General features: G+C 45.5%; 1 protein-coding gene across 13 annotated transcripts in view; it reads right to left on the bottom strand.

The window, feature by feature from the left end:
* Nucleotides 1–24,620, bottom strand: part of LOC135250543 (probable ubiquitin carboxyl-terminal hydrolase FAF-X) — a 73,078-nt gene that overhangs the window by 3,067 nt on the left and 45,391 nt on the right. For 4 of the 13 annotated variants that reach the window (XM_064326910.1, XM_064326913.1, XM_064326915.1 and 1 more), the window contains 22 exons: nucleotides 23,922–24,047; nucleotides 22,990–23,127; nucleotides 21,294–21,460; nucleotides 20,829–20,937; nucleotides 20,024–20,170; nucleotides 19,664–19,810; nucleotides 19,105–19,312; nucleotides 18,243–18,463; nucleotides 17,213–17,403; nucleotides 15,318–15,491; nucleotides 14,909–15,050; nucleotides 13,684–14,455; nucleotides 12,379–12,502; nucleotides 11,815–12,049; nucleotides 11,205–11,334; nucleotides 10,781–10,966; nucleotides 10,455–10,675; nucleotides 9,713–9,801; nucleotides 9,149–9,305; nucleotides 7,899–8,111; nucleotides 3,065–3,172; nucleotides 1,319–1,414 (listed from right to left, as the gene is read on the bottom strand). In XM_064326910.1, coding sequence (XP_064182980.1) covers nucleotides 1,319–1,414; nucleotides 3,065–3,172; nucleotides 7,899–8,111; nucleotides 9,149–9,305; nucleotides 9,713–9,801; nucleotides 10,455–10,675; nucleotides 10,781–10,966; nucleotides 11,205–11,334; nucleotides 11,815–12,049; nucleotides 12,379–12,502; nucleotides 13,684–14,455; nucleotides 14,909–15,050; nucleotides 15,318–15,491; nucleotides 17,213–17,403; nucleotides 18,243–18,463; nucleotides 19,105–19,312; nucleotides 19,664–19,810; nucleotides 20,024–20,170; nucleotides 20,829–20,937; nucleotides 21,294–21,460; nucleotides 22,990–23,127; nucleotides 23,922–24,047 — 4,101 coding nt within the window. The remainder of the gene's footprint in view (nucleotides 1–1,318; nucleotides 1,415–3,064; nucleotides 3,173–7,898; nucleotides 8,112–9,148; nucleotides 9,306–9,712; nucleotides 9,802–10,454; nucleotides 10,676–10,780; nucleotides 10,967–11,204; nucleotides 11,335–11,814; nucleotides 12,050–12,378; nucleotides 12,503–13,683; nucleotides 14,456–14,908; nucleotides 15,051–15,317; nucleotides 15,492–17,212; nucleotides 17,404–18,242; nucleotides 18,464–19,104; nucleotides 19,313–19,663; nucleotides 19,811–20,023; nucleotides 20,171–20,828; nucleotides 20,938–21,293; nucleotides 21,461–22,989; nucleotides 23,128–23,921; nucleotides 24,048–24,620) is intronic. The other 9 variants (XM_064326921.1, XM_064326919.1, XM_064326922.1 and 6 more) reach the window with 3 other exon arrangements.

Below are 24,620 nucleotides of genomic sequence, written 5' to 3'. Positions count from 1 at the left end.
GAGGATCCTCACTCAGTACCGCTGCGCCACAGCAGGGCTCACGTTACAGTTCATCACATTACAGGCACCTGCCAGACGCTCTTAGCCAGAACAACTGACAAAATGGAGGACAACCATGCTACCATTAGGAATGAACACAGTGGTACAGCAGAAGGCACAGTAGGCACAGGCACCACCAATAACCGCAAAGTAGCTTTGGACCAGCATCTTCAACTTAAAAAGTTCCATTTTAGCTGTATAATAAAAAGTAACAAGTATGTTATTTCTGTGGCAATTGTTTTTTTTAAGTTATAGAAACAAGTGTTAAGGTTTAGCTAAAGAACGCTCAAAAGGGTTAGGGTTTTGGGAGCCAAAAGATGGGTCTTCAGGCTGTGTTAGAAGATTGCCAGCGTCTCTGCTGTCCCGGTTGCCGTAGAAAGCTCATTCCTTACTGCATTTCATTTATATGTAGATATGTAATCTGATGTAATCATCGCAAAGGCTAAATAGTTAGCATTTTGATCCTCTGCACATTACATACATAGTTGCCTGCAATAAAGGACCGTGAATTGCCCATCTTCGCCAGTACATTAAACACATGCCGAGACAATCGCTATCTTTGTCGGCAGAATTTCCGCTGGTTAAAATGCATCCTGCGTATGCAACGTCGTAAAATCAGACGCACTCACTGTTAGGCTGATGGAGCCAAGGAGACAGTCTCTCAATTTCACACACTAAAGAAAAACAAGCGCTTGCATTGTTGCGATAGCATTCTGCTGTGGACAAAAGCTGCTTTTCACACCAGAAGTGCAGACATTTTTAAGCGATCTTCCTTCGTCGACCATTGGCGTAAAAATTCCACTATGTGCCCTTTCGTACTGCATCAGAGAAAAGATGCAGAATCGCCCTCATTTGCGAGCTACATTGAGTCTGCAGACTACTGAAATACCGAACAAAAATAATGAATAGAAATAATAGGACGCAATTAAAACTGAATTGGAAATCACGAAAGTGCACAAGAAGAGTAGGCCAGGGGCCACTGCACTGCAGCACCTGTGGCAAACTGCGCTACACTTCATCACACACCATCATCATCGTCAATGTCCGCATCAATGGTCAAGGTGTGGAGCAGGCAGGATTTATCTGATGCCCTCGATATCAGTGCTGCCTCTTTTACCAAGCAGGCATACTTGGTGTAAATCTGTAAAGTGAGGTCAAAATACTGGCATTGATTTAAACCCCAATTCCTAAGCCAGCAAACCGGAGAGATGATGCTGCAGTTTGCCAGACGCTGGGGCTAAGGCCGGACAGGCCTTTAGGGTCGGAGTGTGAGGATTACCTGCTGATACTGCGTTCCCGGTGAGTTGGGGTACAGGGTGGTGTCTTCAGGGGGAGAGGAGTCGTGGTCGTCAGGGGCTTCCTGGTCGTCCGGCTCCTGAGGAAAAAACAAAAACAAAACAAAAAACGTTCAGTCTCTTTGGCTCTGCTCGGCTCAGCACAGTGAATCAAACATCACTACTCAGTCATGCTATGCTTCCAGTACTGAATTTGGTTTTCATATAATGATAACCTTCTCAAAGTGACGATACATATTAAATTTAAAACAAATGACAAATACTCTGGAATGTTTGATGGTGCTAGTGCTTCCGTCCAACTGTGTACCTCAACAGGTCACACAACAGGGAAAACGAATGGTTTAAGGTCTGGTTAGTAAAACCCTAACTAAGCGTTTTTATTGGTGACATGCGACTGTTCTGCAGCCGAGAATGACAAGTTAACACCACCAACACAAGACCAATGCTGTCCATTCCATCTAGATAACCACATGTGATAGAAGCGTAAGGCATGATATGAAAAAACAATGTGGGAAAAACAACATTCTTTAAAAAACAGGCTGAGGAGACAACATAGACCCTAAAAACCTGTCATGCAAATGCTTCTGCAGGGAAGCACGCTTGGAGTAGGCTCCAAAATCTGGTGCTGCAATGGAGGAGAGCTGTAGTTCCTGAATGGAACAGACATCTGACCTCCTATCACAATGTAGCAATAATGCAGCCATATGCCGTACTCCACAGGTTGCAACTGTAGTTGCCTAAAGAATCCAATTAGAGGAGCAATAGCTGTCAGTTTGAAATACACAGATATGTATATCCAATATTCTACTTCAAAACAGAATTTAATGCAAATTCACTGTTTGCATGAGGTTGCAAGAAGTTTTTCTTTCACCTCACTTGCGTGATTTTGGAGGTTTAGGCTGTCTAGCGAATTTTTCCTATTTCCTGTCTTTCTCCAATGCGTCTTTGTGACAGTGGACCTTTAGCACGAGCAAAACCTTTTAACACACGCAAAACTAATAACACAATCAATGATTGGTGCAAAACGCATTCCATGACAAATCACAAGCCATGTTACTGGTTTTGTGTGTGCTAAAAGGTTTTGCACAGACTAAAGGTCTTAGTAAACCAGACCCAGTGTCTCTGTATATAGTGCTACACAAATAGAATTGAATTGAATTAATTTGTGACATGAGGTAATGGCACATGGACAAAAATCTGAAATAACAGAATTCGCCAAATTTAATTTTAACCATTCTACTCCAGGGATTGTCTAACAAAAGGATTAAAACAGGAAGAAAAAAAATGTGCAATCTGCACTTTCAATTGGCAGAGACTAGAATCCTTGGGTTATTCAAATGATTCAAAATGAACATTAAATGCCAAGTAGCTGAAATGGAAACATATTTATAAGTGATATAAACCTGGACTACACTACAAATATAAACTGTGTGACATTATCAACTGTACTACACTACAAACCATACTTTTCCATTTCTTAAACCCTGAAACAAATCATCACCCTACAAGCCTAGTATTGTAAACTGAAGTATTTTCGATACTATAGCCAAGGCTTAGAGTTTTCGATCGCTTTCAAAGACGCTACCACAACTTCATTTTCACTTTCCCGGTGAGGCAAAGACGGCTTGGATTAAACTGTGCCGCACCGTGGCCCTGTGTGAACAGCGAGAGAAGGCGGTAATGGTGGTTAAGTGGCTAAGGAAGCCGCTCTGCTGGGACTGGAGCCTTACAGTGTGCTGCTGCTCTCCTGCCACCTCCCCTGGCAAAAGCTGCTGTGGAGGGGGCGATTTCCGCTGGGCGTCTTCTTCAGACACCACCTCGTGCTTCGTTAAGTGACGCTATTTTGAAATGGCAGTTATTAATTATCGCATATATAGACAACGAGTCAATGAATTATGCAGATTGTGGTTGCTTTAGCAGTTCTCTCATCTTTAGGGTCTAGTTACCACATCTATCATTACAGTCTCTTCCATTGTCACTAGGACTGTAATACACAAGTTAATACAGCTTATCTGACTGGATTTCTCATTGGGAAAAAATGTAATAAACGAAGTGAAACTATATATTAAACAATTTTAAAAAAACTTATAAAAAAGGAAAAAATATACCAGCTGTCAAAAAGCTTGATGAAAAAATCAACAACTTACAGAAATACTGTATATACATTATCATCAAATAGTTACCAATTTGAAAGGGGGACAAAAGCTGCCATATTATGTGTAACTAAAATGGTCGAAAACTCAAAGCCCTACCTATAGTGAAATGTTAACATTTAATATCTGAGTATATTTCACAACAACGTTTCCAAAATACAGATTTTTACAGTTTCTACAAACTTTTTTAAAACAGAACTACAATTATACATACAAAAAACCAAATACAGATTTTTACAGATTCTACAAACCTTTTTTTCCCCACAGAACTACAATTATGCATACAAAAAACATACGTGTGTTAAATATTTATATGTATAATGTACATTCAGCTAATAGCATTACACCTTCAAAGGATAACACTGGTCATTTGCATTTTTTCAGTATCGTGAACATATCCTATGACAAGACCAAAACTGATAATGGTTCTGTCCAACTTTCAAAGAACTTAAAGATCCTACAAACAATTATTGCCCATCTAGCCAATGCTGATACACTGAAAGTCAGTAGTACTCCATTATCATCCAAAAAAAAGTATTAAAACGAGTCAAACAGATACTGTTGCTTTGGTCAGCATAATTCACCATTACAAAGAACCTGGCCTTTACTGGTACTTTTTACTGAAAGAACTTCATCAAGTGACGACAATAACTTTTTTTGGAAAGTAGTTTGGCGTGGCACGAAAATACTGAAAATAGCCCCCATCAAATTAAAAATTTGGTCGTTTTCAAGTAAATTTGGGGGGAAAAAATACACTGACCATGGTTTTTTTGTTTGTTTTTGATAACAGGTTGCATTTTCTGAAAATGAAAATACGTCTTTCTCAGCTGTATCCATTGACGTCAGTACAAAACTGAAACTAACGGATTTCTTGGTTGGATGCGAAACAGGGTAGAAAAAATCAAAAAGTACTAAGGAATTGGACAGAAAGATTTGAACATGCTGACAATACTGAAAAAAGAAAATGACTGGTTATCCTTTAAGATTCAGAAAAAAATCAGAAAAAAGAAAAACGTTCCATCCCAATTTTAATGTTTAAATTTGAAATATCCAGATGCTGTTATAAGGGCCACTGACTGCTGCAAAAAAACCTTCATCACTTGGGTAGGGCATGCAGCCAGTTAACCCCGCCATGCAGCCCATCATCTGAGTGGTAGAGTCATTAGCCGTGTTTCCACCGCAGGAACTTTACCCCGGAACTAGGAACCTTTTGAGGAACTCAGTGCGTTTCGACCACAGGAATTAGGGTCTAAATTAAGTTCTGGGGGCTTTATTTTACCCCCAAAACAGTTCCTGCTCGGGGGGTAGTACTTTCCAAAAGTACCGGAACCTTTGGGGTGGGGCGCAAGCGCTGAAAATTTCTGATGTCGCTACTGCAGGTTATTCAGCCGCCATGTTTAAAAATCTGCAGCCGCAAACCGATTTATTTTCATAATAACCTGAAATCAAACTTGTATGTTATGCGGCGCAGTAGCCTACTTTTGGTTATAGCCTGTCAACGTCTTGGAATTATAACGTGTGCTCTTCTGTTCTTTTCTTGCTTTAGTATTCGTTTTATAAAATGCTAAGCATTCGTGCTGGGACAGCATATTACGTACCAAAACATTCAGACGGTTTAATTCGGTTGCTGAATATTTTCTTCCGTTAGCCTGTTGTAATTGACTCAAAACGTTTGATACAGTCATGTGAGGTATGCGGTAGTTATGCGTAATTTACATGGGTGATACAGTAAAAGCAAACTGGAAATCACCTTCCGCACTTTTTGTCAGGGTAAAATAACGGGTTAATTCTAGTAATCGTCCCTCTTGCTTTTTCAGACTGCCGTAATTTTACTCTGCCATTCTTCAATTCCACAAAAAGACCAGGAAGACTATGGACTAATTTATGGTGCATGGTTCGCATCTGGAGGGCACACTTCGCTGCTCGGCTAGCAGTAACTTTGAAGGAAAGCAAACGGTGTCCGTACCACTGCTAATTTAAATTTTCACACAAGTCAGTTTTCGTTCTATTCTTGTCATTTTGCGATTAGCCTATATGGAATTGACGATGAGAAAGTAATCAATTCAACAGCAAATTGTTTACAACGTGTGCATGTTTTCTGCTGTCGCCAGTTATTTGTGGAATGTGAATGCATTCTTGGATGTCAAGACATGAAAGTGAATGTTTGCATAAAAACATAATGAATGTGTTTGAGAGGATATATAAAACAGTTACAATCTGACTATTGGCCTGTTATATCCTATTTGTTGCATAACAACGGTTCAACTACCAACGACAGTTTTGCTTGACAACGGTAAAATATGCCCAAACGGCTGCGGAAGAATATTTCAATTTCAGGTGATTAAATCGATAAAAATCAATAAATACAAAAGTGGCCATATATAGTCATTGTTGGTAACCCGTTGTATATAAGTGGAATAAAGTCCCGGTTATTAGAAAATAATGTAGGCTACTTCGGTGGTAGTATGGGGTTACAGAAGAAATCATAGGACAGATGGACCGACGACAACGTCGCTTTTTCATACGTCAGTGGGCTAATTTGCGTAATCTTCGCGGGACTTTAGACCGCGGTGGAAACGCAGACAACAATGGGCTGAAGGAACCTTTTAGTTCCTTGAAAAGTAGTTCCTGGGACTAAAGGTTCTGGGTACTTTTGGTGGAAACGCGGCTATTGTAACAGAAGGTTCTACATGATGCAGCTGTGAAGGATGCCTGCAGGCCCCCAATCAACCAACAAGTGTCGCTATTACTCGATTAAATGGGGAATGCCACCCAGTGACTCAAACCCCCCATCCCAGATGACACGAAGCCAATTATGTGACACCCTGCAGGTCATCGTTTGATTATGGACCATGGGGAATCATCACTGCACTCAAAATGGGTGCCTTAGTATCAAATGATAATGTCTTAAAACAGGGTTCCACTATTCCTGGCGGTACATGGTGTATATTAATGTTCATTCCGTATTCATGAATACCTACAGTTCATGTACGTGCTACTGGATTATCTTGTTTCAAACGCACACTTGCAAACAGAAAAATAGATGACCACTCCTCCCACTTAATTTTGCTTGTTATTCCCTAAAACTACATTTCAATCTTTTATTCATTCCTGAATGCTATGCCCAGTCATGATTGAGAAACCGCCTAATTCCAGAAACATGCGTTGCAATTTCTGGAGGGCACACTGTAAATGATCAAAAACGAGCCCCGTTCCAAAGTCGTCCAAATATCGAAAGCCAGCTGTTGCTTCTTTACACTTCTAGCAGTTTAGCTGCTCGGCTTCAGTGCCGGAGGACTATGACATTTAAGCAGATTACTTGAACTAAAGGCATCACCCGGCCAATCATGACAAGGAGAGGAACACCTCTGCTGACTGAAAAGCCCCCTCTGGTTTCCCGCCCACTGACTCAGCATTTTTTCCTCAAAACTGTAGCCGACAATTGGTAGTCACAAAGTAGGCCTACTGCAAGGACTTTGCTTGCAGTTGCACCGACCATTGTACAGTGAAACCTGGGGCTATTCACTGAAATTGTTATTTATTACTGAATTGTATTTCTACTGCTTTTGGCTTTGGCCATCGCTTTATTTTTTCAGCGCAAAGTTTATTCCCTAGTCAAAAACCTACTTGAACATCATCTAGAGAAGTCTCATCTGCACTGCTGAAGAAGTTTCACAAGGGGAAAAATAAATAAAAAATAAGCAAGCAACTGGTAATTTACCACACTCTAGCTGAGCAGTACCAGGAATGTGTGTGCCCCTGACAGTGTTTCTGAATATCAATAGAACCAAAAAAAAAAAAAAAAGTTCATACATACTACTGCCTGCACAGACCTTTCAAAATGTTTCTAAATGATTCTAAACACAAGAATGCCGACTATGAATCCTAAATTACGAATTTAGCAGTTTCTATAGATGGAATTCAAAATACAACTAAAAACATTAACGCATGGGACTAGCATGTTGGTTACAGAAGGGATCTCAAACGGCAGTCCTGGAGGGCTACAGTGAATGCAGGTATCTGTGATCCTGCGATACAAACAGCAGCCAATTTAGGGTTTGGAAACAAAGTACATGGACTCGGTCAACATTAATGAAAAAACACAAAATAACCAGTTTGGAGCCTTAATATGTGGCTATGTGTCATATCTGAATGGCGTGTGCATTTGCATAGCGTAGTTCGGTAAATTTTTAACGAGAGAGAGTCTGTGATCCTCGTACTCGTTGATGTTGGAAACTCCGGAAAGTGATAGGCGGATGGCACAACTATTATCCCAATCAGCACAGCCAAGTGCCAAGACCTGCCAAAAAGCCACCAGGACAGGCATCTCTCCAGTATTGCAGTTTGAGATCCCTATGTCTACAGAGCAGGGCACAAATCTGGGAGCGGGCCGGACCCCCCCGGGACGTACCTCCTCCGGACACAGCTCGCAGGCTTTGGCCAGGGTCATCCTGGCGCTGTGGGAACGCTCCAGGAAGTAGCCGTTGGAGGTCTCGTTGCTCTGCACCGGGGGGGACCAGTTGTTGTAGGTGTACTGGGGGTTGCCCGAGTACGGCCTCCTCTCCAGCTCGTCCCCCAGCCACTCCACCGCCCACGTCCACTTCCTCTTCAGGTCCCCGTTGCTCTGTTAAAAAACACAGCCGGGGCCTTAACCGTGAACTCGCCCCCCGCACCCCGAGCAGACAGCTCCAAGCCTCTTCTATTAGTCACGAAAACCCGTCTAAAAACAAATGGCCAACCTCTTCAGTGTGGGCCCCAAACCCCGGGACCCCTCTGCCTGAGTACATTAGGCCTACACAAACTGTCTCCAGATTCCAGGCAGTTTTAAAGGGCATCTTTTAAAACAGCATTTCTGCATTTAATTATATGTTTATTTGTTAGTGACCTAGATTTCAAATTTCAAATTAGTAAAGTACTTTTACTAATTTTACACAAGTTATATATGTATATATATTTATTATGGCTATCCTTTTAGTGTGCTTTTTTGTGCAGCCTGAAAAGTGCACTAAAAATAAAGCTATTATTTAGCCTTATCCTGCAGCTACAGGGCAGCAGTGTAGCGTAACAGTAAAGGGGAAAAGGATCAAAAGCCAATGTAAGAAAAACAAAATAAAAGCATGGCAAAAAGGATGCTTAAATAGATGTTGCCACTCCATTAGTACTGCATTTAGCAACGCTGCATATTTAAAAGCTTGTCTGGGAATGCCGGTGGCCTGGTTTCACACTGTTGCTAATTTAACTGCGGTGGATGCATTTCTCTTATAATGCAAGTCTCTCTTACGACATAAGATAATTTAAGGACATCTTCCTAATGGTTGCAATGTAGTGTCATGAAAAAGCCTTTATTGCGGTGATAAGAGAAGGAAACTATGTTTATCCTACACTGCATTGTATCCACATATTCCAGTGCAGTATAATGACTATGGAACTGGGCTGATAACTCAAGAGTTTGCAGGTTTGAATCCCGAATGGGATATTGCCATTTGGGCAAGGCACTTAACCTGAACTGTTTAAGCACAATATCATGTTAAAATTCATGTAAAAAAAAAAAAAAAAATTGTGCAATATGCTGTGAATAATATTACCTAAAATGTGATGTCATATCAGCGATCCAGAAAACACGCATTTTAAAAGGAAATGCAGAGCAGAGCAGTTGCATACCTGGAGGATCTGGTAGGCAACCGTGCAGTTGCTGAAAAGCGCCACCATGCACTTTATGCACTGGTACGCCCTCTTCTGGTAGTGGTTTTTGGATCGCTGGATGGTGTCGAAGAGTCCATCTCTGTCGTCAGGGATACCCTTCAGGACATTGTGGATCCTAGAGGAGCAGTTGGAACATTTTAAAGCATATGTGGAAATACTCATGACTTTGTATTTTTACAGTTTCAGCTGGAAAATTAGAAAACATATGCGCAAATATTCCTGAATTTGTATTTTTACAGTTTCTATACTCCTTGTTTTTACAACTTAAGCTTTAAACCAGGGAAATAGCGTAGGCGTATTGGAAAGAACATCGAGCAGTGAGATAGACCAGCTTTACTTCGAAGAAAAATGTTTTATTCGTTTATATTCTGTCTTTTAAGCGTTGTGTATTACACCATACATTCAAATTCAGCCATGTCTTCATTGGTAAATTCCAGTGCTGCTAGGTGGTGGGGTTTTTTGAGTGGAAAGCTCATTGGGAGCGTTGTGTGAAATGCTCAGGACGGCCACACTGAAGCTCACCTGTGGGTCTGCCAGGAGTCCTCAATCAGCAAAATCTGCAGCAGCAGGTCCAGGTAAGGCCTGAGCTCATAGGTGTAGGAGTACGCCACCTGAGGAATTAGAACAAATCAAATGCATTTGTATAAATTGAATCAAATGCAAATGCATTAGCATGTTTCAAAGACCACGTTTGTCACAATACGCTTCTTAGCAGAACCCTGCCTTAAAGAGCCACTAAAGCAACCCTAGGTCAGCAGTGACGGGGACATAACCCCGGTGCGGACAGATGGGAAGAAAGCTGAACTGGGAGGAACAGGAGGTAATAGGTGGAGCTCATCCGACTCAGGTGGGTGGGGTTCATAGTGACCGACGTGGCCATCCAAATAATTCTCCATCGGGCCAGCTGTTCAAAATGAGGCGGTACCAAGATTCCTATTCCAAATGTCTGTCTGAAATCATGACCACCATCCACTCTGTCTATCGTACAGGGCCATAGAGAGCCTCAAGTTTCCTCAGAAAACCTTGAGACTGAAGGCAGGGCTGCAGAATGGATGATGACAGGGACAAGTACGTTTTCAGACGCACTTGCTAGTTCATACAGACAGGCTAGTGATAGTGCTTGAGAGGCTACTACTTCAAGCATACTCACAGTACACCCAGAAGTACATCCACCAATCATGTTCACTGTTGTTCTACCAGTCGTAAAACCACCCTGTCTCTGTGGTGCAGGACAGACGGACGGACGGACAGCAGAGGGGCTCACCTGCCACAGCAGCTCGCTGAGCACGGTGGAGGAGAACTGCGGGTTCTCCCAGCAGCTGAAGCGCAGCAGCTTGACCGTCTCCTCCGAGTTGCTGCAGTCCTCGATGATCTTCTTCACGTAGCTGGTGCGCACAAACAGGATCTCCGCCACCAGCTGCTGGAGGGCCATGATGGGCTGGGGCAGGTTGGGGTCGCCGTAGGGGTTCGGAAGAGGCGGGTTACCTGAAAGGGGGGGGGGGGGGAGGGCGGGCTCCGTTATAACGAACGGCCGGTGCCTCATCACGGTCGACCGCCGGGGCGGCGCGGGTTGGATTGGCGGGGTCTTACCGTTGATTGAGGACTGCATACGCGATGATACATCGCAACAGCGCACCAGCTGAGACACCACCGTGTACAGCTTCCCCAGCTCGGCGTACTGGTACTTTATGGGCGGGCCCGGGCCCTCGTCCAGGGCCACCAGCATGAAGGTGGCGGGCACGCTCAGTTTCAGCAGCTGGGTCTTCTCCGGAACACCTGAACCACGGAGGAAATTAAACAGACAAAGACAGGAAGGTTAACGTGTGAAGCGGTGCTGTAGAGAGAGGAGGTTGCCTAAAAGGACTACAGAGAGGGAAGGGTTTACACCTATGGAGTGGGAGGAGCAGAGAAAGAGGAAGGGTTCATGTCTATGAAGGGGGAGGAGCTGACAGAGAGGGGAAGGGTTTATGCCTATGGAGGGGGAGGAGCAGACAGGGAGAGGCGGAGTCCTTACCAAGGTTGGCATACATAACAAACAGGTTGAAGTACTGCTGCAGATGCCGGCCGTGCTCAGACACCTCCCTCCGCAGAAGGTTCAGCACCGCCCTCAGCAAGTGGTCACTCAGGCTCAAATTATCACAGGCCTGTCACCAAGGACGACAAGGAGTCAGCGATTGGCATGGCAAAATTACGGCCGCCATTTTCACACAAAAAACCAAACCTAGTCATTTATCACAAGACGTTTTCCAGCAGAATTCGGCCTAGATTTTTTGGAAAAAAGGAAAAAAACTCCTTTATAGCACTCGCTTCTGTAATATACAGATGGATTTCTAAAAAAAAAAATAAATAAACAAAAGAATACTGAAATATTTTTCAATAGACCGCAATATTGTCAGTATCATCTTTTTTGGAAAATTTTACTAATTCACAGCAACATATATTTTTAGTATATATATCTTCAAATATCTGAAATGTATAGAACATGCACATTGCCCATAAGTCACAATGTATTGCAATATATACACTAATGAAGATAATGCACTTTATTTGAGTATATTCACTGCTCTTTCCATTATGTTGTACATTTAAAGTAGATTGACGGCTGCGTCGTGGCAGACGCTTACCGGCTGCGGCTGGCTGGACGGCCCGGGCGAGGCGATGGGCGAGGGGCAGGGCCCGTCCTGCAGGGAGAAGTGCGCCAGGAACACCACCAGCTTGGCGAAGGCGCCCCGCACCTCCGCGCTCGGGCACTCCAGCAGGTACTCCGAGAAGCGGGCCACGTGGGCGAACAGGACGTTGTGCGCGAACCAGTAGCGCACGTTCTTGCTGTGGCGGAGGAGGATGCACAGGGCGTCGTACCTGCGCGGGTTGGGGGGGGGGGGGGGGTGGTGCGCCCCGTCACAGGGTTTTTGGAAGGGGGAGGCTTCGAAAAACATCTACAACATATGAATAAACTACAGGATCGAGAAATGACTTTGAAACGCTTCAAAATATATGGGCAAATATAAAATTATTACAGCCTTCACATATTGCAATATATATATAATACTATGGTTGTGAAATATATTTAGCACTATATTTCGCAACCAGTCCATTTAACAACAATATACTGCAGTATACCGCATTTCTGTGATGAGAGGGTGGTGTGGCTAAACATAATTTAAAAATATAATTTTTAAAAAACTCACCAATCGCTGGCAGGGCCTCGGACTATCTTCTTGGTGTGGAACCCCGTGCTGAACAGGAACCTGGCGGCCAGCTGGATGCTAATCATGGCCATCTCCTCCGCTTCGGGCAGAAGATGATCTTGACCTAATCGAACCACACGGGGGAGAAAATTGAGACCCGTTTCTGCGACGGGGGGGCCCGCTGACGAAAAGAGCGCGCGGCGATAAGCAATTTCATTCCGCGAACAAAAAGCGGCGCGGTTCTGTGGGGGTGGGGTGGGGGGGGGGGGTAATCCACAGAGCTCCTCGTTATCATCTGAGATCTAGTTCAGATAAAGAGCATGACGTCAAGCTTAACATTCAAGTCTGAAACTGCAGGGAGGGCTCTGTTCTCACAAACGTAAGAAAGGGTAGCACAGGCGGATGTCTCGAATGCCTCCTGTGATTCGTATCATTTTTAAACATTACATAGGAGGCCTTAGGATGAATCATTCACACACGAGCGCGCATCTGCGCATGCAAAAGCAACCTTTCTAACGTTTTCAAAGCGTTCTCTGTACCGCCGATGGTAAACAACAGTACACCGAGCACAAGTACAGAAGTACTAAAGAAAAGAAAAGGCTGCAAATCCAATGCCTTGATTAATAATGCATGACCGCGATGCTTCACATGCAGGGCGGGCGGCGGACGCTGCGTCGCTCTTCAATCATTCCCCCGCGGCGAGGGGGAGGGCGCCCGGGCGGCACCGGGGCGTGACTGGAATATTCGGCGAGAGCCGGGGACGAGGCTCCGACGGGGGAAGCCGCTCTCGACGCGGGCCGAGCTCAGCGCTTACCCTGGGCACCGCAGCTGAGGCCTACGCTCAGCAGCACTCAGCTACGCATTGGCTACTTCAACCCATTTCCTACTTCAGCATATCCTCTGTGCAGCCCCTGCACTGGGGCACCGCGGCTATGCTTACAGGTTTATGCAGTGACTGCAACCATTGGCCGAAACGCTGGTGACTGTGTATAATCACTGCTCCTTACACTACAGCAGGGCTGCCTGACCCTGTTCCTGGAAATCTACTGTCCGGTAGGTTTTCACTCCAACCCTAGCAAAGCACACCGCATTCAAAAGCTGCTACATAGTTGAATCAGATGAGCCAAATTAGGGTTGAATTTGGCACATCTGTACACCACGGTACACCATCTCCAGGAACAGGGTTGGGCATTTGTACGTTTGTGTGTCAGCTTTAGTAAGTCCTTCCGGATAACAATGTCTGCTAAAACCACAAATGTCACGTCATGTACAGAGTTAATGGCATCTCGGGATTCAGGTACGTACCAGGGGGCGGGTTCAAATAGACGCTGTTGCAGGTGAGGAGCTTCTTGACGAACTGGAAGTACTCCAGGCTGTACTGCATGCGGTTGTGCATGAACTGGACGTTCTGCTTGCGGACGCTGCACTCGATGGCGGTGGGCATCCGGACCTGGCGCGGCACGGCGGCGGTCAGCGCCAGCTCGGAGACGCGCTTGGCCAGCTCGCCATCGGCGGCGGCGTTGCCGGCGTCCATGCGCTCGTAGAACAGGATGTAGGCGTTCCACCAGCGCTTCTGCCGGCGGTACGACATGCGCTTCATCATGTGGTCGAAGACCTCGCCCATGTACTCGCCGCCGAAGCACTGGTTCTTCATCTCCTCGTCGTCGTCCATCTTGCACTCGGTCACGTCGCCGTCGTCGAACTTGTACCAGCGGTTGCGCTCGCCGTCGCCGCCGCCCCCGCTCCGCTGGACGATGTAGGAGTAGTAGTGGCCCCCGCTGGCCTGGCCGCTGTGGACCAGGACCCCTGCCAGCCGGTAGCGGGACCCGCCGGGGGCCTCGTTCTCCGCCGCCGCCGGCTCCGTCTGGATCACCTGGTTCTCCGGGTGGACCTCGTGGCCTTCCAGCTTGGCCACGCCCGCCACCGTGTAGGGCTCCATGTCCAGCTCGCGCGGGAACTCGAAGTAGTCGTTGAACTTGATGGCGCACTCCCGCTCCCAGTCGTAGTCGAAGCGCTTCAGCTGGATGGCCAGCACGGGCGGCAGCTTCTTGATCAGCAGCCGCTTCACCGTGTCCACCTGTGGGGGGCAGCAAAATCGCCCTTTAACCCCTTAGAATTTAGTAAACAACATTCCAAAGCGTCAGTGTTCTAGAACTCCATTACTTTCAATTACCAGCAGTGACAGTTACATCAGCATTAGAATGTTCAGTAAAGAACATTCTAATCACATATTTCTTACACCTTAAAGTGCTGAAGACCAGACTGGGCTGAAGCTTAATTTTCCTAAACCACTGATAGGCAAAGCAGACCACACATTTTGTTTCTGAGGCCTAAACTGTCAGCTGACTGAAAGGAAACCACAAAAATCTGCTGGTGCTACAGCCCTCAAGGCCTGGGGCTTGAGAATTGTTTTAAGTTGACTGCCACAAGAGAGACACACACTGGTGTTTACATATATGTTCATGCAAAAAAGTATTTAGGCAGCGATTAGGTTCAAATAGCACACTTTTCTGGCTGTAACCACACATACCTTCTTGTTGCACTTTTCACAGTGGTAGGCGTTGGCCCCCTCCAGTAAGTCCCCTTTGACGTACTGCTCCATCGAGTCCAGGAGGTTTTGATGGTTTCTGATGTCTACATTCAGCGTGGTGAAGGACTCCTCACATTCATACCTGAAATACAGTTTCACATTATTCACCCCTGAAAAGCACACAAAGGGCACACCATCCACCCGTGGAATATGCAACTTCACATCATTCACGCCCAAAATACACACAAGCCACATCACTCACCCCTGAAACACACACACACACACACACACACAGCTTCACATCATTCGCCCCTGAAATACACATACAAGTCACAACACACAGTTTCACATGATTCAGCCCTGCAGGTCCACACAGCTGCAGAGAACAGGGGAGCCTCTCTCAATCTACCTGTGAGGGCAGCCCTGGCAGATCTTCTGGTCGGCGAAGGAGCCGCCCAGCACTTTGCTCAGCATGGCCGAGTGGCCCAGGGCCTTCAGGGCCTCGTCCAGGCTGTCCACCAGGGAGTTAAAGAACTCCAGGGCGTCGTGCTGCTCCCTCAGATTCACCGGCTCGCCCCACAACCTGCAGCCGAGAGGGAGAGACCCCGATTACGCACGGTTACCGACAGCCAATCACCTGCGTTTACCGAGAACAGGAAAGATCTCTATAACCCTATCAGAGATTGTAGCCCAGAAAAGACCATAATCCTCTCCATCCACAGGTGTTGGCAGATACTGAGATGACTAGCGTGCTGCACTTACAGAGAAGACAAAGGGCCATTACCTGCTGAGAGACAGAAGCCCTCTGTACTGCTGTCGCTGATGGCTAATGTCTTGCACTAACTGCATGATTACTAACAGCTACAGAAAAGATAACCTGCGTACAGCCCCTCTTTATGTACAGTCACTGAGAGCTACTGATAACAGATAAGCACATGCTGATTAAAGACCATAATAACACAACCACAGACAGGCAATGACCTGCACTTACTGAGAACATAAAACCATAACAAACAGAGAAATAACACCTCAATCCACAGTCTCTGATAGCTATTGCCCTAACTGATAACCGATAATCATAACTGGGTTATGTACCATAAGCTTCCCATGGTCACTCGGTGGTCTAGCCTTTATTGAGAACACAAAAGACCGTAATGTGATCAGAGACCATAACCCTCCCAAGGTCAGAGAAAAGAATATGACCTTCAGAGAAAGACCGTCTTTACCCACAGTTATCCAGTCTGTATCTGCAGTCACTGACAGCCAGTTACAAGCACTTACTCAAAACAGAAAAGAGTGTAACCTGATTAGAGACCGCAACCTGTTCCTGGTAACTGAACTCTTCTGCACTTACCGAGGACTAAAAGTCGATAACCTGCAGAGATAGACCCACTTTACCCAGTTACTGATAGCTAATGACCTGCACTGGGAACAGATGGCCAGAACCTGTAGTCACTGATGGTTAATGACCTGTACTTACTAGATCAGAGACCAGATAGACCCTACCCCAGTCACTGATAGTAATGACCTGCACTTACTGAGAAAGAGCCGACTGTATCACTGATGGTTATGCCTGTACTTACTAAGTCACGACAGAGATAGCCACTTACCGCAGTCACTTAGCTAAACTGCACTTATGAGAACAGATGGCCGAACCTGTATCACTGTGGTTAATGACCTGTACTTACTAAGATCAGCTGACCAGAGATAGACCCACTTTACCCGCAGTCACTGATAGCTAATGACCTGCACTTACTGAGAACAGATGGCCAGAACCTGTAGTCACTGATGGTTAATGACCTGTACTTACTAAGATCAGCTGACCAGAGATAGACCCACTTTACCCGCAGTCACTGATAGCTAATGACCTGCACTTACTGAGAACAGATGGCCAGAACCTGCAGTCACTGATGGTTAATGACCTGTACTTACTAAGATCAGCTGGCCAGAGATAGACCTACTTTACCCACAGTCACTGATAGCTAATGACCTGCACCTACTGAGAACAGACGACCAGAACCTGCAGTCACTGATGGTTAATGACCTGCACTTACTAAGAACAGCTGACCAGAGAAAGACTCACTTTATCCAGTTACTGATAGCTAATGACCTGCACCTACTGAGAACACACAACCAGAACCTACACACAGTAACCGATGACTAATGACCTGCACTTACTGAGAACACATGACCAGAACATCACTCGCACAACAGACGATCCTATGGTCAAAGCCTGCAGCGCCGCGCTGTCCTCACTGGAGCCCACAGATGCTCAGCTCAGCGCGTTGCAGAGAGGCAGCTTACCGAAACTGCTTCCAGAACCCGCGCGGGACGTAGTACTGCAGCCTGGAGGACGCCAGGTGTCCGAAGATGACCTGTAGGTGGCGCAGCACCCCGATGTTGTACTCCTTCCTGTCCTCCGATTTGTTGAGGGAGGGCTTATCGTCAAACTGGTGGTAGCCGAACACCTCGTCCCGAGGATCCACGTTGCTCTGCTGGAGCAAACACAAAACCCACTGGATATGATAAAATACACAATGATTCTGACAAACTGGATACAACTGCAGAGAACATCTCTACTCACCATATGACTGGCTACACCAGGTTATTTTTTAACACAAAGAAACAAGAGCACATCACCCTCATACCATCCTTATCTCTTATTGTCTAGTGATTGACTACTTGTATTTTAATTTCAGGCTTAATAATATGCTAAATAAAGACAGAAGCACACTGTGTTTACAGAATTCTGTTAGTGATGTAAAAATTACTGGTAAACCGTGTAGACACTAAAGAAAACAATCTTTGAAAAGCACTAATTTGCAAGTGCGAAAATCCACCAATATGCAAGTCCCCACGCTTACAACCTCACAATAAACCGCTGTAGAAAACCTGAGTGTAGTACTCCACATCATCGTGCAGTTTAATATACCATATAGTGCTCAAGCGCTGATCACTGCCCTCAGCTCCAAGCTGTGCCTACATGGCATCAATGCCAGGAGATGGCTGTTCTGTCAGTCACAGAATCCTGGGCAAGGATGAGTATCGTCATCGGGCAAAGGACACTATATAAGCACACTTTGAACTCTGGACTCTCGCTGGGGTAAAGATGCAATTCACAAATCTGACGAAGACCCAGTTTCCATAAACACAGGGGGTTCCCCAAACTGTGAGTCGGCACCCACTTATTGGTTGTTCGATTGCGGGTTATGGGGGAAAAGATTTGCTGTGTCTCACGCACTTCCTGCAGACATTCCCAGCAGCCTAAACAGTTACTCTATCGGGGTTACTCTATGAGGGTGCAGTTCCGCCTTCAGCCTGCAGGGGCAGGTACCTCGTTCTCCTGCTTCTCGTCGCCGGACATGTCGTCGTCCACGTCGGTGCCGGTGCCCTCGATGGCCAGGATGCTGGACCTGATGGGCGGGATCATGTAGAGCTGCTGGATCACCGAGTTCATGTAGCAGGTGGCCCCGGCGTTCTTCAGGCCCACAAAGCCTTTAGTGGGCCTGGGCCCCACCGGCGGCAAGTACTCCCATTCTGTAAGTGCTTCACAACCTAGAAAGGGGGGGGGTGGAGACAAAATGTTTTAATTAAGATGCACCAACCGCATTTCGCAAAAGGTCCTGCACGGTTCCCACTAATATGAGGTTTGCTTCCATGACATTTCGGTGATATTTTGATCATATTTCCCAATGACATTTCAGGGATGAATGCCGGATTTCTTTTGAGAGGTGGACATATATTTTGAGGCGAATGCCATAAAAATATTTTGCCCACACAGACAAACACTTCGGTCTCTGAGTCTCGGATGACTGCTTACTCTTGTTTGTGGATTCAATATTAAAATGAGCAGGCCAATTTGTTAGCACTCTCAGCATACTGAAAATGCAAGATACGATATCAAGGGTCAAGAAGTTAGTAACTTAGCAAGTTTGCTCACTGTCAAGTTTTTTTGTTTTTGTTTTGTTTCTTAATTCGGCCAGTGTTTCCTGGCAGTTATTTGGCCATTTTCTCCATTACTTTCTGCAACTTTACTGCTAATTTTACCATGGGCATTTAGGGACTTTTACAGACCAAGGGAAACCCATACCATCACACTGGTATCAACGCCGGACCAACCAATAGCAGCTCAGACTGCCCTGGAGGGCGAGTTCATCTGCGTTTGAAAAACAAGGGGCGGGCCGGGCTCCGCCTACCTAAGTAGTACATGTCGGTGAGCGTGTCGACGATCTGCTTGAGGTTCCGCACGCAGCCCACGGCCAGCGCCACCAGCAGCTCGAAGCCGGCGTTGATGGTGGCGGGGGAGCTGCAGACGGGGATGGCCTGCTCGGCCGGGAACTCGCCGCTCTTCATGTACTGCAGGTACACGTTGGAGGCCGGGAAGATGAAGTCATCTATCAGCTCCTGTGGGGGAGAGGGAGACAGTTAGAAATTATTCTGCTTAATTTACATTCATCTTCCAATGTATTCAAATGTATATTTCTGTATGTATGCTTTAGCAATATTTACAGGTGTACTTCATGCCAATAAAGTATTTTGAATTTGAATTTAAAAGAGAGAAAGGAACAGAAATAGAGATAGAAAGCAACTTTTTTCAGAGCTTTGAAAGGCACTCAACTGAAACTGCACAGAGATCGTCGGGTGAAGAATACTACACAAATATAATACGTCATACCACTAGCATCATCGTCACCACCACCACCACCACCATTGACACCATCGTCATTGCCCAGGGCTGACGAGATGTGGACTCACCTTGATGAGGTTGGCCCCGCCCTTCTCGCACCCGATGTAGTACTTCTTCTCCGGGGTCTGGAAGGCTAGGAGCTCCTTGGTGACCCCTAGGTGACCTTCCAGAATGGTCTCCTCCACACCGGTCTCTCCTGTCTTCTTTACGTCATCCTGGCGAACCAAACATTTAAATAGAAATATGTCACAAAGACCTTTTTTCCTAGTATTATCGTGTTTTGCAAGGCACCCTCTTAATTTTAATTACTGACAATAAAATAATAAAGACAATAATAATGAGCGAGCCCACTTCCCCCTTCTGAACATCAAAACGTAAAGAAACGTTAGTTGAACTAACACAGGGAGGCAACTCCAAGTCCGACCTACCCTGATCCTTTTCAACCAGTCAATCTCGTTGTTGAGCAGAACCTCGGCGTTGGGCAGGTTGATGTTGCTGTTGTACGCGTAGTTGAGTAAGTGCCGTAACAGTGTGAAGTAATCCCCTGCGTGCTTGGCTCTCTCCTTCGCAGTGCTCTGGAGAAACACAAGGCCGGGCGCACACTGACTGAGCTCTTATGCGTCACATGTTCACTAAGCCAACCGCTTTAAAAAAGGAAACTACAACAATACCATAATTAAAAGTTCAACATGAAACAAAATTAAAAGCAATTTGAAACACACAAGAAATATTGTTACAAAAAAAGAAAACATTTTTTCCCACAATGTGAGGGGTGGAAAGGAGTATAAAGAACTATATTCAAAAGACAAAATGTTAACTTATTAAGGAACAGATGGTGCTCTTAAATCTTCCTGACAGAGGATGACTTGCAGAAAAAAAAACAAGACATTCATTCATGGCTTATCTCAGAAATGAAATGGTCACCATTCATAAACCTCCCACTGACTAATTCTCAAGGAAATGTTCTCTGTGGAAGCCCCCCCCACCCCCAAAACAAGGTTCAGTATTTTTCCATACACTTTCAAGAAAACCACAGGTTGTTGGGTAAGACAGACTTGCTTTATCAACTAGAGATGCGTTAGCTTCAAGGCTTAAGGAGAGCAGCCCTGAATGCTTAATCTTATCAACTCATCAAATGTTCTTATTTTATATGTCAAGTAGTTTAACATAACAAGAACTTCACGTGCAACAGTGACGCAAAAGCCCAAATATTAAAACATTTCATAAACTTACACCTAAAACAGTGAAGAGGAGGGTGATGAAGAAGAGGAGGGGCCTGTGGCCCATGCAACACCTGGTGGCCATCAGGAAGAACTGCTCCTGGGCCATCTGACGAACAGACCTGCGCGAACAAGATAGCCATTTAGCACAAACCTTCACCTGCCGAGACAGGCAATCAGCACACAGACACAAACACGGGGGGACAAAGACGGTCAATCAATACGCTCACACGCATCTGGGCAAAAATAAACACAATGAATGGGCACATGCGCGCACACACACTCACAACCACGCACACAAACACACGTTTGTGCACACACATGGGCACACACACGTATATATACACGCACACATACACACACACACATACACACAGGCATGCGTATGCACATACACACAAGCACACAAGTGCACAGGTGCGTGCACACGCGCGCGCACACACACACACACACGCTGCAGGAACAGCAGGTGGCTCACTTGCTCTGGCAGTGCAACAGCAGGTCTATGATGAAGGTCTGCCAGGCCTTCTCCTTGCTCAGTGCATCCAGGGCGGTGGGGATGAGGGCGAAGCAGAGGGTCATGACCTCCAGCGCCTCACAGCACACCTGCTCGTCCTCGCCGTCCGGCTCGTTACCTGCGTTCGTCTGCGCCGAGCAACAAAAAAAAAGGAAAAAGAAAAAATAGCACCCGTTCAGTCAAATGCATCTACTGCTGCTTAGCTTTACTGTGGCAGTAAATATATACCATTTGTTTTTCATATGCTTTAAATTCTCACTCCCACATGGCATCTCACACTGGTGCCCGACTGCCCGTTTTTCCAACTTGGCATTGCACCGCAATTCCCATTAACCCCTTAAAACCCAGGGCTTTTTGTAAGAACCCCCCCGGTTTTCAATAAACATCATTATCTCCAAAGTTCTATACAGAACAGACATGGTTCAAAGCATGAAATAAAGAGCACATTTGAACTGAGCACATTTTATGCTGTAAAATGACCAGAATCAGCTGATCCTATGTTCTCTCTCAGTAAACATACTGGACATTTATTAGACAGGTCCCCCTTGCAAAAGAGATTTCATTCTCAATGAGGTTTTTCCTGGATAAATAAAGGTTAAATTCTAAAATTTTTATTTTTTTTATTTGTTCAAAAGAACAAATCGTTCGCAAATGAAACACCACTAACAACAAGGAGACAGCCTCAAACCACAAACTATTTATAATAATAGTGTCCTTTATCATTCCCCTGATTTATCTCTATCACTATATATAGTGAGCTCCATATTGTGTGGGACAAAGACATACTTGTCTTGATTTGGCTCTGTACTCCACAATTTTAGATTTATAATCAAACAATTCACATGCGGTTAAAGCACAGATTCCTTTTATTAAAAGGTATTTTAATGCATTTTGGTTTCACAATGCAGTAATTGCAGCACTTTTTCAATAAAAGCAATAATTTAAGACAATTGTTAGACACCGGCGTCTAATTTCATGGCCACTGGGCTTTCAGGGTTTAAGCATTCATTTCTCCAACGGCTCAGCGACTTCTTAGACAAAAACCAAAATGAACTGTGAGAGAGCCTGAGGCAAGTGTATCACACAAACGCAATCTTTCAAAATGAAATTTAAAGACGGGAACACCGTGCTAACATGACGACACGCTTGACTAGCAGGTAAACTGCAACATGCGCAGATGATCCATTTTGCATTCTCAAAGACGATAAGCAGCCGGGACCACGAGCGGCGAGAGTACGCTTCTCAGATCTCTCGCGGAGATCTTCTGAACAAAGCCAACAGGAGCAACCTGTCCAAATCTTAGGAATGCCATCTCAGAAAAGCAGGCTATTACATGCTTTGAGCGCTAGGTGTTTATGATTCGTTATATTTCTATTCGGTAACAGTAAACAGTTAAGGCTCTACCTTTCTGTTAGACTCATTATCCGCAGCAGAACATTAGGCCTTACTTCGTAAGCTGTTAACACAGCAGGTGGGAAGGCCTACCTTCTGTAAGCCTGTAACCACAGTGGGGAGAGGCCTACCTTTCTAAGCCTGTAACACGCGGTGAGAGAGGCCCTACCTTTCTGTAAAGCCTGTAAACCACAGCAGGTGGAGGAGAAGGCCCTACCTTTCTGTAAAGCTTGTTAACAGCAGCAGGTGAAGGGGAAAGTCCTACCTTTTCATAGATCTTGCTGATCTCCTCGTTGGAGCTGAAGACCAGCTGGACTGTCCCGCAGCCTGAGGCCCAGACGATCTTCTGCACCGCCCTGATCACGCATATGTCCGGGATGTACTTGGAAGCCTGGAAGAAGTTCTGTAAAAAAAAAAAAAGACGACACGTCTCAGTTTAATTCTGATGTCATCACAGCAGGTGAGACAGACACAGACAATGGTTCAATTAAAACCACAGCGCAGAGTGAAAAAGGACTTGTGGAGCCATCACTTTCTAAATAATATTTCCCAGAAGAGCACACAAGCTAAATTATTCTTGTGTGTTCTGTAAGAAAAAGTGCTGCAATTAAATATGAATTGCTCATAATTTCCAGGAAGAAGAGAGAAATCACAAACAGCCCAAATTAAACGGGGCTGTTGCCATGACTTCATTCTAAATGGTTGAGCAATGCTTTTAGTCATGTCGCTCGGGAAGGACTCACAATTTCACACAATAGAGGAGACACCGCGGGGACACACATGCTCACACGCTCCACTTATCCTTTAAAATGTTTTTCAGCACCATGACACAGAGGAACCATCCTCTCTTGACTAAAGCAGAACAGCCAATCAGAGCACAGGCATAACCTCCCAACATACACATTTAAACCTTCAGCAGATGCGAATATCAAGAGAAACTTACACCCCGTCCATTTTTAAATAGATTCTTTATTTATTTAACCCTTATTTAACCAGGAAGTTGCTTATTAAATAATAAAAATTTAATAAATAATTGCAGGTCAAGTATTTCGCTCAATGGTACAATGGCAATGCCCCACCTGGGAATCAAACCGGCAACTTCTGAATTAAAAGTTCAGATCTTTAAATGTTATTCTATGCTGCCTTATACTGCACTGTAGAGGAGACTCAAGGGCCTGTGGCCCTCGGGACACCGACCTCATCGGTGATCTGCTGGGCCAGCCGAACCGCCACGTTCCTCAGCATGCACTCAGACGATGGGTTGGGGATGTTCTGGAGGGCGTTCTGAAGGACCAGGGCCTGGTCGTGAGTCGCCTGGTTTATCTGTGCGAGGGGACGACAAAAAACCGGCGCTTTAGCATTAGCGTACACACGCCTACTGTGAAATCGGGCAGGCCCCTTTCATTTGTGTACAGCGCTGATGTCAAGCTCCAGCCCTGAAGGGCCGCAGCGTCTGCTGGTTTTCGGGGGGTGTTCCCGGCAGCAGCGGTTCATTGAAATCACTGATTGGCTAAAGAATCAACACACCTTGTTCTCAAGGCCTTAATTAGCAGCTGATTGACAGGAAAACCTGCAGACACCGCGTCCCCCTGGAAATTTAGTGCGACACCTCCAGGCGTACAGACTTTGAAGAGTATTCGCCGTACTCTTTATTCTCAGCCCTGTCAGGTGTGTACACGTTCTCCAGTCTCTCCACTTTAAATAGAAGCCCTTAAGGGGAGTACTGGTGGAACACCATTCCCCCCCAGACACCGTACACCGCTGACATTTCTAACAGAGCTGGGGAGAGACTCAGGAGGCCACCGCTGAGATTCGGGAACGAGGCTGTGATTTATAAAGGGCAAAAAAAAATAAAAAATCACGCAGACACAAATATGGCCTCCTCTCCGCTACACA

The sequence above is a fragment of the Anguilla rostrata genome, chromosome 3 (assembly GCF_018555375.3).
Source record: "Anguilla rostrata isolate EN2019 chromosome 3, ASM1855537v3, whole genome shotgun sequence".
Classification (NCBI taxonomy): Eukaryota; Metazoa; Chordata; class Actinopteri; order Anguilliformes; family Anguillidae; genus Anguilla; species Anguilla rostrata.
Note: the sequence above shows the minus strand (reverse complement) of the source record. Positions and strands in the feature narration are given on the sequence as shown.